Here is a 14,276-nt window from a genome sequence, read left to right on the forward strand (position 1 = left end):
ACTGCAAGTGATATCTTTGACTGAACTAATCAGTCAAAAGTTCAAGTTCAAGAGGGAATTAGACATCATGAGGAGGAATGGTAGGTTACTGTAGAAGGGTTGTGAATCTTTGGAATTCGTTATGCCAGGAAGCTGTGGATGCTCAATCATTGAATATATTCAAGACTGAGATCGATAGAGTTTTGGGTTCTAAGGGAATTAAGGGATATGGGGATAGTGCGGGAAGTTGGAGTGGAGGTGGACGATCAGCCATGATCTTATTGAATGGCAGAGCAAGTCTGAAGGGCCAAATAACCTGCTGCAGTTCCGATTTCTTATCTTCTACAGGTGGAGGCCTTCTTCTGGACTTTGGGATCTCTTTGGTCACAAGATCAGCTGTTTCAATTCCCAAAGATTGACTGATAACTCAGAAGCCAATGAGAGATTTATGAAACCTTTAAAAGCACTAGCTTCATAATGTTCTGACCTCTATAGATCATATTTAAAAGTTGGCCAAGAAAAAAAAATTCATTTGCTGTTTCTGGAGCTTTGCTGTGCATCAACTGTTAGTGAAAAGGGAAAAACTTATTCTTGGTTTTGTTTACATTTTAGGGTCAATCAGGTTATCCAGGAGGACCTGGGTTCCCAGGTCACGATGGTCCCAAGGTAAAGAGTTTCATTTTAATTTATTTTTCTGTCAAATATTGGTAGAATGGATGGATGGAGGGAGAGAGGGAATGGAGAGGGGTTGGAAGGCAGGGAGGGAGGAAAGGAGGGAATGTAGGGATAGATCGAGGGAGGGAGAAATGAAGGGGTGAGTGGAGGGAGGAAGGGAGGGATGGATGGAATTGAGACGTGGATGGATGGGTGGGTGGAGAGAGGGATGGAATCGAGGGGTGAGTGGGTGGAGGGAGGGAGGGATACGTAGGTCCTTTACGATGAGCATTCAATGCTGTGGAGCATGGGAGAGAATTTCCATGGCAGTTTCCCAATCTCCTGCCATAACATTGGCGTAAGGTTGGTGGAAACCCTGGGAGATTGGCACAATGGGCATTCAGTCTGGTCTCTGGTGTCTCCACTGAGGTTACAATACGAGATCAGAAGAACCCTTGCAGCAACTGTTACCACATTGTCTCCCCTACTTGTCCTTTCCTGGCCTTCGATAACTGCTGGTCCAGGACTCTGACAGTCAGTGCAAGAGGAGTCAAGGTTCTAATATTGGTCACAGACAGAGAAGATTACAACTTAAAACAACCAGTCCCTAAAATCATCTCTTTAATGTCTGTCCCAACTATAAATTAACCTGGATTCCATTGTCCTAGCTTGTGCTGCTTTGAAAGTAATGATCTGATGTTTTTCTCCAGGGAGAGAAAGGCAATCGTGGAATTGATGGTCCTCCAGGTGTTGTAAGTATCTGAAAAATGTCAAATAATGGTGATTCAAATGTGCGTTTACTGAACTTATTGGAACTTGTTATTGATTTCAGTTTGCAAAATAATACGAAGAATCATAAAAGAGAAACTTAACCTCAATTAACGATTGGGTACGGCTCAGGTGGACGTTAAACTGTTCAAAATGAGAATTCTGATACCAGCCTGCCTCCAACATGCTCACTTCTGCTTTTAATGGGGGCGGGACGCTGGGTGGGCAACCAATCAGCTCCCAGGAGGAGGGTTGTCACTTTAAATATGATAATGAGGCTGTGAGCCTCTTGGTTATTCAGCTTTTTCAATTTAACTGTGGGTGTGTTCCTGAGCTTCCAGAAACCCGGCAGATAAACCCAGGTGAGCACAGTCCGATCCAGGAGGTAAATGTCTTTCCACCTACCTGCTAGATCCCGTGAACCAGCCTGAGCAATCCCCTCAATCAGACACCCGCCGTCATCCGGACCCTACCCATACCCCCCCCAACCCTCTCCATGGGTCCTTCTACCTACATCCCCCCCTCACCTCACCCCACTGAGGTCCCTGAAACCCAACCCCTGAGTCCTCTGATTGCCACTGAGACCTCTGACCCTCCCCCACTCCAGGACCCTGGGATCAGACCCCTCTCCCCTCCCTTTCCAGAGACTGCCCTACCCCGACCCCGGATTGACGCCTTCCCCCACTTTCCCATATTGCCTCCCCCATTAATCATGCCCACAGCAGGATCGGGGTTCTCCCTCCCCGCATCCCCTCACAGATGGTCCACCGCCTCCCCCTCGGGGCGCAGACCCTACCTGTCCTGCAGCTTCCTTTGGACTTCTGTCCATCACACTTTAAGCCAAGCCTGTGAAACAGGCAGGGAATCCAGTCAGGGACATTCACACACCTGCCGTGGAGTTACCCCTGTGTTACCTGGGCAGCAATGAGTTACCTTGATAAAGATTGTCTGACCAGACACTGACTCTTCCAGTCATACTGACAGGAATCTGCCGTTCACTAAACATCAGCATTGTTTTCCAGATTATTGATATATACGGACAAGTTATTAATGGGACGCAAGGTGAGCGAGGTGAGCCAGGCCCTACGGGGCCGCAAGGTGAACGAGGCCCTTCAGGTGAGTGCGAGCGTTATTAATCGTCACATTCAACATAAATCAGTTGGAAAATTACCAACATAAATAACATATTCTGCCTTTCCTCTCCCCTCCAGGTCCCCCAGGACTTGCAGGAGTACCAGGCCCCCCAGGTAAAGGAGTGTGAAGCTTCTGTGGTGGAATAGTGTCAGGCACAGAGCTTGATTTAGACTGACCAGCAAGTAAACAAGTCTAATCAATGTAACAGAGAGGCTTTGCAGAGTCATCACGAAGATTCTGGTTTTAGAGATAAGAATAGATTTTTCAAGGCCCATCTCCCAGTGAATTGGCTCACACCTGAAGTACAGGTATACCTGAGGTTACACACCAGGAGAACAAGTATACCTGAGATTACACACCAGGAGTACAAGTATACCTGATATTGCACACTGGGAGTACAGGTATATCTGAGATAACACACCGGGAGTACAGGTATACCTGAGATTACACACCGGGAGTACAGGTATACCTGAGATTACACACCGGGAGAACAGGTATACCTGAGATTACACACCGGGAGTACAGGTATACCTGAGATAACACACCAGGAGAACAGGTATACCTGAGATTACACACCAGGAGTACAAGTATACCTGATATTGCACACTGGGAGTACAGGTATATCTGAGATAACACACCGGGAGAACAGGTATACCTGAGATTACACACCGGGAGTACAGGTATACCTGAGATTACACACCGGGAGAACAGGTATACCTGAGATTACACACCGGGAGAACAGGTATACCTGAGATTACACACCGGGAGTACAGGTATACCTGAGATTACACACCGGGAGAACAGGTATACCTGAGATTACACAAGGGAGTACAGGTATACCTGAGATTACACACCGGGAGAACAGGTATACCTGAGATTACACACCGGGAGAACAGGTATACCTGAGATTACACAAGGGAGTACAGGTATACCTGAGATTACACACCGGGAGTACAGGTATACCTGAGATTACACACCGGGAGAACAGGTATACCTGAGATTACACAAGGGAGTACAGGTATACCTGAGATTACACACCGGGAGAACAGGTATACCTGAGATTACACACCGGGAGAACAAATATACCTGAGATTACACACCGGGTGTACAGGAATACCTGAGATTACACACCTGAATCCAAAAGGGCAATGTATATCATTAGATTGCTAATTAACATTAGTTAAGTATCTGCAGCTGGGTAAGAATCCATCTGTAGTTTAATCATCAGAACCTTTTCTACAAAAGTACAATTCATCTCAAATAATTTGCAATTAAACAAAAAATATGCCAAAAATTGCAGGATCAGAATCAGGATCAGAATCAGGATTGGGTTTTTGATCAGGATCCAAATCAGAATCGGGTTCAGGATTAAGTTCAGGTTTGGAATTGGGATCAGGTTCGGGATCGGTCTCAGGATCAAAATCAGAATCAGGTCCAGGACCAGATTTGGGATTGGGATTGAGCTCAGGTTCAGGATCAGGATTAAGATCAGGTTCCAGACCGCGATGAGGTTTAGGATCAGGATTGGGATCAGGGTCAGAATCAGGATTGGGATCAGATTCAGGACCGGGATCAGATTCAGGACCAGGATTGGGATCAGGTTCAGGATCAGGATCTGTTTCAAGTTCAGGATCCTGTTCAGGATCCAGATCGGGATCAGGATTTGGATTGGGAACAGGATCAGGATCCAGATTGGGATCAGGTTGAGGATCAGGTTCAGGATCAGGACTGGGATCGGTATCAGGATTGGGCTCAATATCATGTTCAGGATCGAGAAGCTGCAGTGGAAATGCAGTGGGAAGGGGGACCAGCTTGAGTCTGGATGGGACTCAGTTCTGGAGAATGTATTTACAAGAATTGCCCGATGTTTGTTATTGATATGGTGGGCGGGAATCAAGATCACATTTTCTTCAGGATGTGTCATCCTGGGTCAGGATGAAAATATTTGTCCTTTATCCAAACCTAAAACAGGCATTATGTCCCTTTGTATATGCAAATAATAGACCGAACGTGCCCTCAAGTTCCCTCTTTGCACCTCTGACCAGTTTCTAGGCCTTCCTCCACTTACTGTTACAGATCTCTCTATCCCTGAGTGTTCTTGCAATCAAATTAATCCATTTTTTTGAACTTACAATCTAGGTTTGCCCCTGCAAGGTGAAAAGGGTCTCCCAGGGTTCACAGGTGAACGAGGCCAAAAAGGTGAGAAGGGAGATCCAGGATTATCACTGTCAGGTTCACCAGGAAGAGATGGTCCAAGAGGGTTACCGGGACCCCCTGGGCCCCCCGGACCTCAAGGTAAGTTACTGGAGCTACTGTCCTGTCTCTGTACCAACCTCTGAGGAGAGATTGCTTCATCATTCAGGAGATAAAACAAACATTTTGCCAATAAGTGCAAAGTGGGAACTGTAACAGTTACAATCCTGTGTTGGCCGAAATTAGGATGTTTCTGAAGTGAGATAAAGCAAACTATTTACCCAACAAGCCCATCCCTCTACATATCAGCCCCAAAACTATAAACACTTACTCCTACTCACAGCTACACAGCTCAGGGAGGGTTTGCAAAGCTGACACCCCCTGACCCAGTCTGTGCCTATATGTGACTCCAGTCCCTCATCAATGTGGTTGACTCTGAACTGTTCCCCAAAGTGGCTGAGCGTTTCACGCAGATCCTTCACCTCATGGCCTGCAGCAGTTCAAGAAGCTGGTTCACCATCTTCTCGAGGACAATAAATGTCTGTATTGCCCACATCTGAAATTGAATAATATACACACTTGCATTTATATAGCACCATTAATTTACAATGGCAAACATTTTAGATGTTTTCTATAATGTTATGGCATAGTCGTGAATATCTTAACAGGGAATGTCTGATAAAGTGGAGAAGTACTGAGGGAGTGCTGCACTGTCAGAGGGTCAGTACTGAGGGAGTGCTGTACGGTCAGAGGGTCAGTACTGAGGGAGTGCTGCACTGTCAGAGGGTCAGTTCTGAGGGAGTGCTGTACGGTCAGAGGGTCAGTACTGAGGGAGTGCTGCACTGTCAGAGGGTCAGTTCTGAGGGAGTGCTGTACGGTCAGAGGGTCAGTACTGAGGGAGTGCTGCACTGTTGGATGGTCAGTACTGAGGGATCGCCACTCTGTTGGATGGGCAGTACTGAGGAAGTGCTGCACTGTCAGAGGGTCAGTTCTGAGGGAGTGCTGTACGGTCAGAGGGTCAGTACTGAGGGAGTGCTGCACTGTCAGAGGGTCAGTACTGAGGGAGTGCTGCACTGTCGGAGGGTCAGTACTGAGGGAGTGCTGCACTGTCGGAAGGACAGTACTGAGGGAGTGCTGCACTGTTGGATGGTCAGTACTGAGGGAGTCCTGCACTGTCAGTGGTGTTGGAAGTGAAATTGGTCTTAGATGGTTGCGCAAATGGAACGATAGAAAGTTGTTTGAAAGTCGGGATTTATTTCTAATTGATTTATCCTGTGTTGTTTCAGAGTCTGCTCTGGATTGTCGAAGTCAGCCTGGGATGCCCGGACCGGCTGGTCCACGAGGATTCCCAGGAGAAACTGGACTGAAAGGTCAGTTGTATTTGGTTCATTCTGATTGACCAGAGGTATGGTGCATTAAACAACAGGAACACGGCAGGAAGCTGCCAGCTTTTACAGTATCTCAGCAAACATATGCGTTTGCATGCTGCCATTGTATGTAGAACCTACTTGGCTTATCTGCCTCTTGTTGAAAACTGGATCAAAGAATGATACAATACAGAAGGAGGCCATTCAACCCATCATGTCTAAGCTGGCTCTTTGAAAGAGCTATCCAATTAGTCCCACTCCCCCTCTGCCTCTTTCCCCATTGCCCTGCAACTTTTTCCTTTTCAAGTATTTATCCAATTCCCTTTTGAAAGTTACTGTTGAATCTGCTTCCACCGCACTTTCAGGCAGTGCATTCCAGATCACAACAACTCATCATCCTCCTAAAGAGGATGAGACAACATAAAACTAAAGGAAATGCATTCAAAAATGAAAAAGATAGCATAGGTTCTGGAGACTGGGAAAGATACAAAGAACGGCAAAGGGTGATAAAACAGATAGTCAGAGCTACAAAAAGTGAGTATGAAAAGAAACATGGAAGGGATATCAAAATCAACACAAAAAAATTAGAATTTCATTAGGAAAAAGCGGACCGTCAGCAGTAGAGAAAGAGGTCAGCATGAATTCTGGACAAGACTCAACAAAATTAACGTAATCATATAACAGTAATGACAATCCCCAGGACCAGATGGTTTTTATCCCAGGATTTTAAAGGAAGTGCATCAGAACATTGCAGGTACACTAAATATAGTCTTCAAAGTTCTTTGAATTCATTATTTAGATTGGAAAATTGCGCATGTCGCTCCACTAGTTAAGGAAGGTGACAGAGGGAAGCCTTGGAATTATAGACCTGTTAGCCTAACATCTGTTGAGAAATTGCTAGAGTCTACATTTAAGGATATGATGACTGAAAACATTGAAAATTTTCAGCTGGTCAGAGAGAGCCCGCATGGGTTTGTAAAGGGAAGGTGATACCTAATGAACCTGACTGAATCTTTTGAATAGAGAGATAGGATAAACTGTCATTTATAAAGGCATGGATTAATCAGGGATAGTCAACATAGATTTGTTAAGGGAAAGTCAAGTTTGACTAACTTAATTGAGTTTTTTGAGGAAGTAACAAGGAGGATTGATGAGGGTAGTGCAGTGGATGTGGTCTACATGGATTTTAGTAAGGCATTTGACAAGGTCCCACATGGCAGACTGGCCAGTAAAATGAAAGCCCATGGGATAGAGGGGAATGTGGCAGGTTGGATACAGAATTGGCTCAGGGACAGAAACAAAGGGTAGTAGTCGATGTTTTTGTGAATGGAAGGCTGTTTCCAGTGGTGTTCCACAGGGCTCAGTGTTGGGTCCCTTGCTAGTTGTGGTATATATTAATGATTTGGAGATAGATATAGGAGGCATGATTGGGAAATTTGCAGAGGACACAAAAATTGGCCGTGTAGTTGATAGTGAAAAAGATAGCCGTAGGCTCCCAGAATGATATCAATGGTTTGGTTGAGTGGGCGGAAAAGTGGCAAATGGAATTCAGTCCAGAGAAGTGCGAGGTAATGCATTTGGGGAGGGCAAATAAATCAAGGGAATATAAAATAAACGGGAGGATATAGAGAGGGGTAGAAGAAGTGAGAGACCTTGGAGAGCATGTCCACAGGTCCCTGAAGGTGGCAGGACAGGTAGATAAAGTGGTGAAGAAGGCATATGGAATGATTTCCTTTGTTGGCTGAGGTATAGAATACAAAAGCAGGGATGTAATGCTGAAACTGTATAAAACGCTGCTTAGGCCACAGCTGGAGTATTGCGTACAGTTCTGATCACCACATTACAGAAAGGACATAATTACTCTGGAGAGAATACAGAGGAGATTTAGTTTAGTTTAGAGATACAGCACTGAAACAGGCCCTTCGGCCCACCGAGTCTGTGCCGACCATCAACCACCCATTTATTCTAATCCTACACTAATCCCATATTCCTACCACATCCCCACCTGTCCCTATATTTCCCTACCACCTACCTATACTAGGGACAATTTATAATGGCCAATTTACCTACCAACCTGCAAGTCTTTTGGCTGTGGGAGGAAACCGGAGCACCCGGGGAAAACCCACGCAAACACAGGGAGAACTCCACACAGGCAGTACCCAGAATTGAACCCGGGTTGCTGGAGCTGTGAGGCTGCGATGCTAACCACTGCGCCACTGTGCCGCCAACATTTACAAGAATGTTGCCAGAGCTTGAAAGTTGCAGCTATGAGGAAAGATTGGATAGGCTAGGGTTGTTTTCCTCAGAACAGAGGAGGCTGAGTGGTGACTTAATTGAGGTGTACAAAATTATGAGGGGCCTAGATAGAGTGGACAGGAAGGATCTGTTTCGCTTAGCGGAGAAGTCAATTACCGAGGGCTCAGATTTAAGGTGATTGGTAGCAGGATTAGAGGGGACATGAGGAAAATATTTTTCACCCAGTGGGTAGTGGGTGTCTGGAACTCACTGCCTGGATCAGTGGTGGAAGCAGAAACCCTCAACTCTTTGAAAAGACACCTGGACATGCACCTGAAGTGCTGTAACCTGCAAGGCTATGGACCAGGTACTGGAAGGTGGGATTAGATTGGACGGCTAGTCTTTTCAGCTGGCGCAGACACGATGTGCTGAATGGCCTCTTTCTGTGCCGTAACTTTTCTATGGTTCGATAGTTCTAGGTGACTGAAGTAGTGGACAGGGGAATGGCTATGGATGATATTTATACGGACTTACAGAAGGCATTTAATAAAGTCCCTCATAAGGAAGTGGATGGCCTCCTCCTGTGCCGTAATGACTTTATGTAACGACCATATGATAAGAGACTGTTAAAGCTGAAGCTCAAGGAATTGAAGTAAATTATTGAGCTGGTTAGGAAATTGGCTGAGCAGGAGGTGACAGAGAGTAAGGATAATGGACAGCTACTCTAATCGACAGGATATGACTAGTGGTGTCCCACAAGGATCTGTGTTGCAGCTTCAACTATTCACTATATTTATTAATGACCTATACGATGGGATAGAAAGCCACCGATCCAAATTTGCCAATGACATAAAGATAGGCAGCATTGTAAGCAGTGCAGATGGAAGCATAAAATTACAAAGAGATATTGATGGATTAAGTGAATGGACAAAACTGTGACAAAGGGATTTCAATGTAAGTAAATGTGAGTTCATCCACCTTAAACCTAAAAAGGATTAAACAGGGTACTTTCTAAATGGGGAAAAGCTCAAAACAGTGGAGGTCCAAAGAGACTTGGGAGTTCCAGGTACACAGATCATTAAAATGTCATGAACAAGTAAAAAATAATTAGAAAGGCTAATGCAATGCTGGCCTTCATATCTACAGGACTAGAATATAAGGCGGTAGAAGTTATGCTTCAGTTATACAAAGCCCTGGTTAGATCACACCTGGAGATACTGTGAACAGTTCTGGGCACCACACCTTAGGAAGGATAGATTAGCCTCGGAGGGAGTGCAGTGTAGATTTACCAGAATGATGCCGCAGCTAAAAGGGTTAACCTATGAGGACAGGTTGCACAGACTAGGCTTGTATTCCCTCGAGTATAGAAGATTAAGGGGTGATGGAATTGACGTGTTTAAGATAATTAAAGGAGTTGATAGGGTTGATGGAGAGAAACTATTTCCTCTGGTGGGGGGAGTCCAGAACAAGGGGGCAGAACCTTAAAATTAGAGCCAAGCCGTTCAGGGGTGATGTCAGGAAGCATTTCTTCACACAAAGGGGAGTGGAAATCTGGAACTCTCTCCCCTCCACCCCACGGAAAGCTGTTGAAGCTGGGGGTCAAATGAAAATTTCAAAACTGAAATTGATGAATTTTTGTTGGGTAAGGGGATTAAGGGTTACAGAACTGAGGCAGGTAGATGGGTTAAGATACAGATCAGCCAAGAGTTAATAGAATGGTGGAACATGGATTCAGTGGGCTGAATGGCCTTCTCTGTTCCTACAAGAGCAGCAATAATCTACAGGGCCTTTAACATTCTGGATTTCCTTCCAGGTTCCAAGGGTGATACGTGTTTCCGTTGTAACTTCACTGCATTACCTGGACCACCAGGACCCCAAGGACCTCCCGGCAGAACAGGTGAGTGAACACACACAGCACAGCGCGAGCCAGTAAAACAATACTTTTCTCAGAACGATTCAAACCCCTAGCCAGAGGCAGACTGAAATGTGTTATTTTTCCAAATTCCCTCTGTCCCCGTGTTTTGCAGGTGATCCCGGAATTCCAGGGCCCAAGGGCGATCGTGGATCACCAGGAAGAGCAGGATTCCCAGGCCAACCTGTAAGTTTTCGGAACGTTGAAACAGCCACAGTAGACTTGTGTTCCTGTACAGACTGTGTCTCGATGCAGCTGAACAGCTGCCTAGTGTCAGAGCCTGTAGCAAAAAACTATTAGAATGATCAACAACTGAGGAGTTATAACTATCAGGAAAGACTGAACAGGTTGGTCAAGAAGGCTGAGGGGTGACCTGATAGAGGTCTTTAAAATAATGATGGGGTTTGATAGGGTCGACATAGAGAAGATGTTTCCACTTGGGTGGGAGGCCAGAACAAGCGGCCGGCCATCAATATAAGACAGTCACTAATAAATTAAGTAGGGAATTCAGGTGAAACTTCTTTACCCAGAGATATATTCCATGGAGAAAGAAAGACTCTACCAGAAGGATGAACCAACTAAGCAAGTCAAGGATGGTATCAAATTGAAAGAAAAGCATTGCTGCAAAGATTAGTGGCAGGCCAGAAGATTGGGGGGAATTTTAGAAATCAGCAAAGGATGACGAAAAAAAAATAAAGAGGGAGAAACTGGAGTATGAGAGAAAACTGTCAAGAAATATAAAAACAAACAGTAAAAGCTTCTACAAATATATAAAAAGGAAGAGTAGCTAAAGTCAGCATTGGTCCCTCAGAGGGTGAGACTGGGGAATTAACAATGGGAAACAAGGAAATGGCAGAGATTTTAAACAAGTATTTTGTGTCTGTCTTCACAGTAGAAAACACAAAAAGCGTCCCAAGAATAGCAGAAAATCAAGAGGCAAAAGGGAGGGAGGAACTTAAAACAATCACTATTACTAAAGAAAAGGTACTGGGAAAACTAAGGCTGACAAGTCCCCTGGACCTGATGGCCTGCACCCTAGGGTCTTAAAGGAAGTGACTGCAGAGATAGTGAATGTATTGAAATAAAAGCAAAATAGCAAAATACTGCGGATGCTGGAAATCTGAAATAAAAACAGAAAGTGCTTGAAATACTCAGCAGGTGGGCGGCACAGTGGCGCAGTGGTTAGCACTGCAGCCTCACAGCTCCAGGGACCCGGGTTCGATTCTGGGTACTGCCTGTGTGGAGTTTGCAAGTTCTCCCTGTGTCTGCGTGGGTTTCCTCCGGGTGCTCCGGTTTTCTCCCACAAGCCAAAAGACTTGCAGGTTGATAGGTAAATTGGCCATTATAAATTGTCACTAGTATAGGTAGGTGGTAGGGAAATATAGGGACAGGTGGGGATGCTTGGTAGGAATATGGGATTAGTGTAGGATTAGTATAAATGGGTGGTTGATGGTCGGCACAGACTCGGTGGGCCGAAGGGCCTGTTTCAGTGCTGTATCTCTAATCTAATCTAATCAGGTCTGGCAGCATCTGTAGAGACAGAAGCAAAGTTAACGTTTCAGGTCAGTGACCCTTCATCAGACCTTACATGGTGTTACGACCAGGTGAGAAATGTGTCTAGGGGTCTTTTGCGGTCTTTACCTGGTCTTATTAGAACAGGGTTTTATTTTTAAACACACTGTGTTTTGAGCTTTCCCCTTTTGTGAATCCTTGTTCACAACTTTTCAATTATAAGGTAAAGAAACCAACACACCAGGTTTTCTCAGGTTTAAAGGAGAAAGATGAAATTTATTAAACCTTAAACTTAAACTTAAATTCTATTACGGTTCATGCCTATGGAGTTACGATGCGCCCAATGTAACATGCACATGCGATACACACATGCAGATAGGGACAGAAAAAAGAGGAAAATATAGTAGAGAGGAGCTTGAGGCAATATCAGAAGAGTCTCTTGTTTACTGTGCTTTGAGCTCACTTGATTGTACATAGTCTTGCTGTTTGTCGGGGCCCAGTGTTCCTTTTAACCTTGCTCATGTAGGAGTCTTTTCTCTCTCTGAGGTTCACATGTTTTCACAAGATTCAGTTCTTTGGGAAAGAGATGGAGGCAGGCAGATAGGAGAGGAGGTAATTCTTTCTTCAGTTCCAGGAGCACACGGTTTTCTGAGTTCAAATTCTGTTTTTCCAATTTAAAACTCACCTAGCAGGTGGTCACGTGACTGACTGGTTTGACCAGGTCTCTTCTGTGTATTGGGGCGGGGACTGGTTCCTTTGTTTCAATACTGTCTGGTACTCTGCAAATGCCTTTCCAGTTAGGGGCTTGCAATTTTAAATTTTAATGTTCATGTGGCGAAATAATGTGTGCCTCAGTCTTGGTAGGTGAGGCCTTGCCTGACAATGGGTTCTGATGAAAGGTCACCGACCTGAAACGTTAACTCTGTTTCTCTCTCCACAGATGCTGCCAGACCTGCTGAGTATTTCCAGCACTTTCTTTTTTCATTTTATATAGTGGGTGCATTGGTTGTAATCTTCCAAAATTCTCCAGATACTGGAAAGGACTCAGCGGTTTGGAAAACCGCAAATTTAACACCTTTATTCAAGAAAGGAGGGAGACAGAAAACTGGAAACTATAGGCCTGTTAGCATAATGTCTGTCGTTGGGAAAATGCTAGAATCCGTTATTAAAGAGGTAGTAACAGGACATCTAGAAAATCACAATATAATCAGGCAGAGTCAACATGGTTTTGTGGAAGGGAAATTGTGTTGGACAAATTTATTGGAGATCTTTGAGAATGTAATGAGCAGGGTGGATAAAGGGGAACCAGTAGATGTAATGTATTGGGATTTCCAAAAGGCATTTGATAAGGTGCAACATAAAAGGTTACTACACAAGATAAGAGCTCATAGTGTTAGGGGTAATATATTAGCATGGATGGAGGACTGGCAAACTAACAGGAAACAGAGTTGGGATAAATGGGGTATTTTCAGGCAGGCAAACTGTAACTAGCAGAGTGCCACACGGATCAGTACTGGGGTCTCAACTATTTATGATCTATATTAATGACTTGCATGAAGAGACCAAGTGTATTGTAGTCAAATTTGCTGACAATACAAAGATAGATAGGAAAAAAAGTTGTGAGGAGGACATCAAGTGCCTGCAAAAGGATATAGATAGGTTCAGTAAGTGGGCAAAAATTTGGCAGATGGGGTATAATGTGGGAAAATGTGATGTTGTCCACTCTGCTGGGAAGAATAGAAAAACAGAATATTATTTAAATAGAGAGAGACTGCAGAATGCTGCAGTACAGAGGGATCTGGGTGTGAATCACAAAACGTTAGCATGCAGGTACAGCAGGTAATTAGGAAGGCAAATGAAATGTTGGCCTTTACTACAAAGATGCTGGAATATAAAAGTAGGGCAGAGCAGCCCAGCAACCAATCGCAGTCTGACTTCTGCATGAGATAGAGATATTTCTGTAGGAGGTGGCCCTCCGTGTCAGTCCATTGTAACAACCCCATTGGTCAGCATTGCCCAAGCCTGGCAGGGGTCCGAGGTAAGGTGAGAGTTCACAGCTGGCCAGTATTGACACTGGCTGTGTCAGCCCTGTGCTGCATGGTAGGTAGAGATTTGAACTCATGATCCAGGCTGACACTTCCAATTCGGTACTCAGGGAGCGCTACACTGTCGGAGGATCAGTACTGAGGGAGTGCTGCACTGTCGGAGAGTCAGTACTGAGGGAGCGCTGCACTGTCGGATGGTCAGTATTGAGGGAGTGCTGCACTGTTGGAGGATCAGTACTGAGGGAGCGCTGCATCGTCAGAGGGTCAGTACTAAGGGAGTGCTGCACTATTGGAGGGTCAGTACTGAGGGAGTGCTGCACTGTCAGAGGGTCAGTACTGAGGGAGTGCTGCTCTGTTGGATGGTCAGTACCGAGGGAGTGCTGCACTGTCGGAGGGTCAGTACTGAGGGAGCGCTACATGTCGGAGGATCAGTTTTGAGGGAGTGCTGCACTGTTGGAGAGTCAGTACTGAGGGAGC

General features: G+C 45.1%; 1 protein-coding gene across 1 annotated transcript in view; it reads left to right on the forward strand.

Moving 5' to 3' along the window:
- Window positions 1-14,276, forward strand: part of LOC137371494 (collagen alpha-1(IV) chain-like) — a 230,441-nt gene that overhangs the window by 150,960 nt on the left and 65,205 nt on the right. Inside the window, exons 17-24 of the mRNA XM_068034182.1 lie at window positions 592-645; window positions 1,344-1,385; window positions 2,424-2,517; window positions 2,613-2,648; window positions 4,675-4,830; window positions 6,015-6,098; window positions 10,144-10,227; window positions 10,358-10,428. Of these exons, the coding sequence (XP_067890283.1) occupies window positions 592-645; window positions 1,344-1,385; window positions 2,424-2,517; window positions 2,613-2,648; window positions 4,675-4,830; window positions 6,015-6,098; window positions 10,144-10,227; window positions 10,358-10,428 (621 nt within the window). The remainder of the gene's footprint in view (window positions 1-591; window positions 646-1,343; window positions 1,386-2,423; window positions 2,518-2,612; window positions 2,649-4,674; window positions 4,831-6,014; window positions 6,099-10,143; window positions 10,228-10,357; window positions 10,429-14,276) is intronic.

Source organism: Heterodontus francisci, chromosome 6 (assembly GCF_036365525.1).
Source record: "Heterodontus francisci isolate sHetFra1 chromosome 6, sHetFra1.hap1, whole genome shotgun sequence".
Classification (NCBI taxonomy): domain Eukaryota; kingdom Metazoa; phylum Chordata; class Chondrichthyes; order Heterodontiformes; family Heterodontidae; genus Heterodontus; species Heterodontus francisci.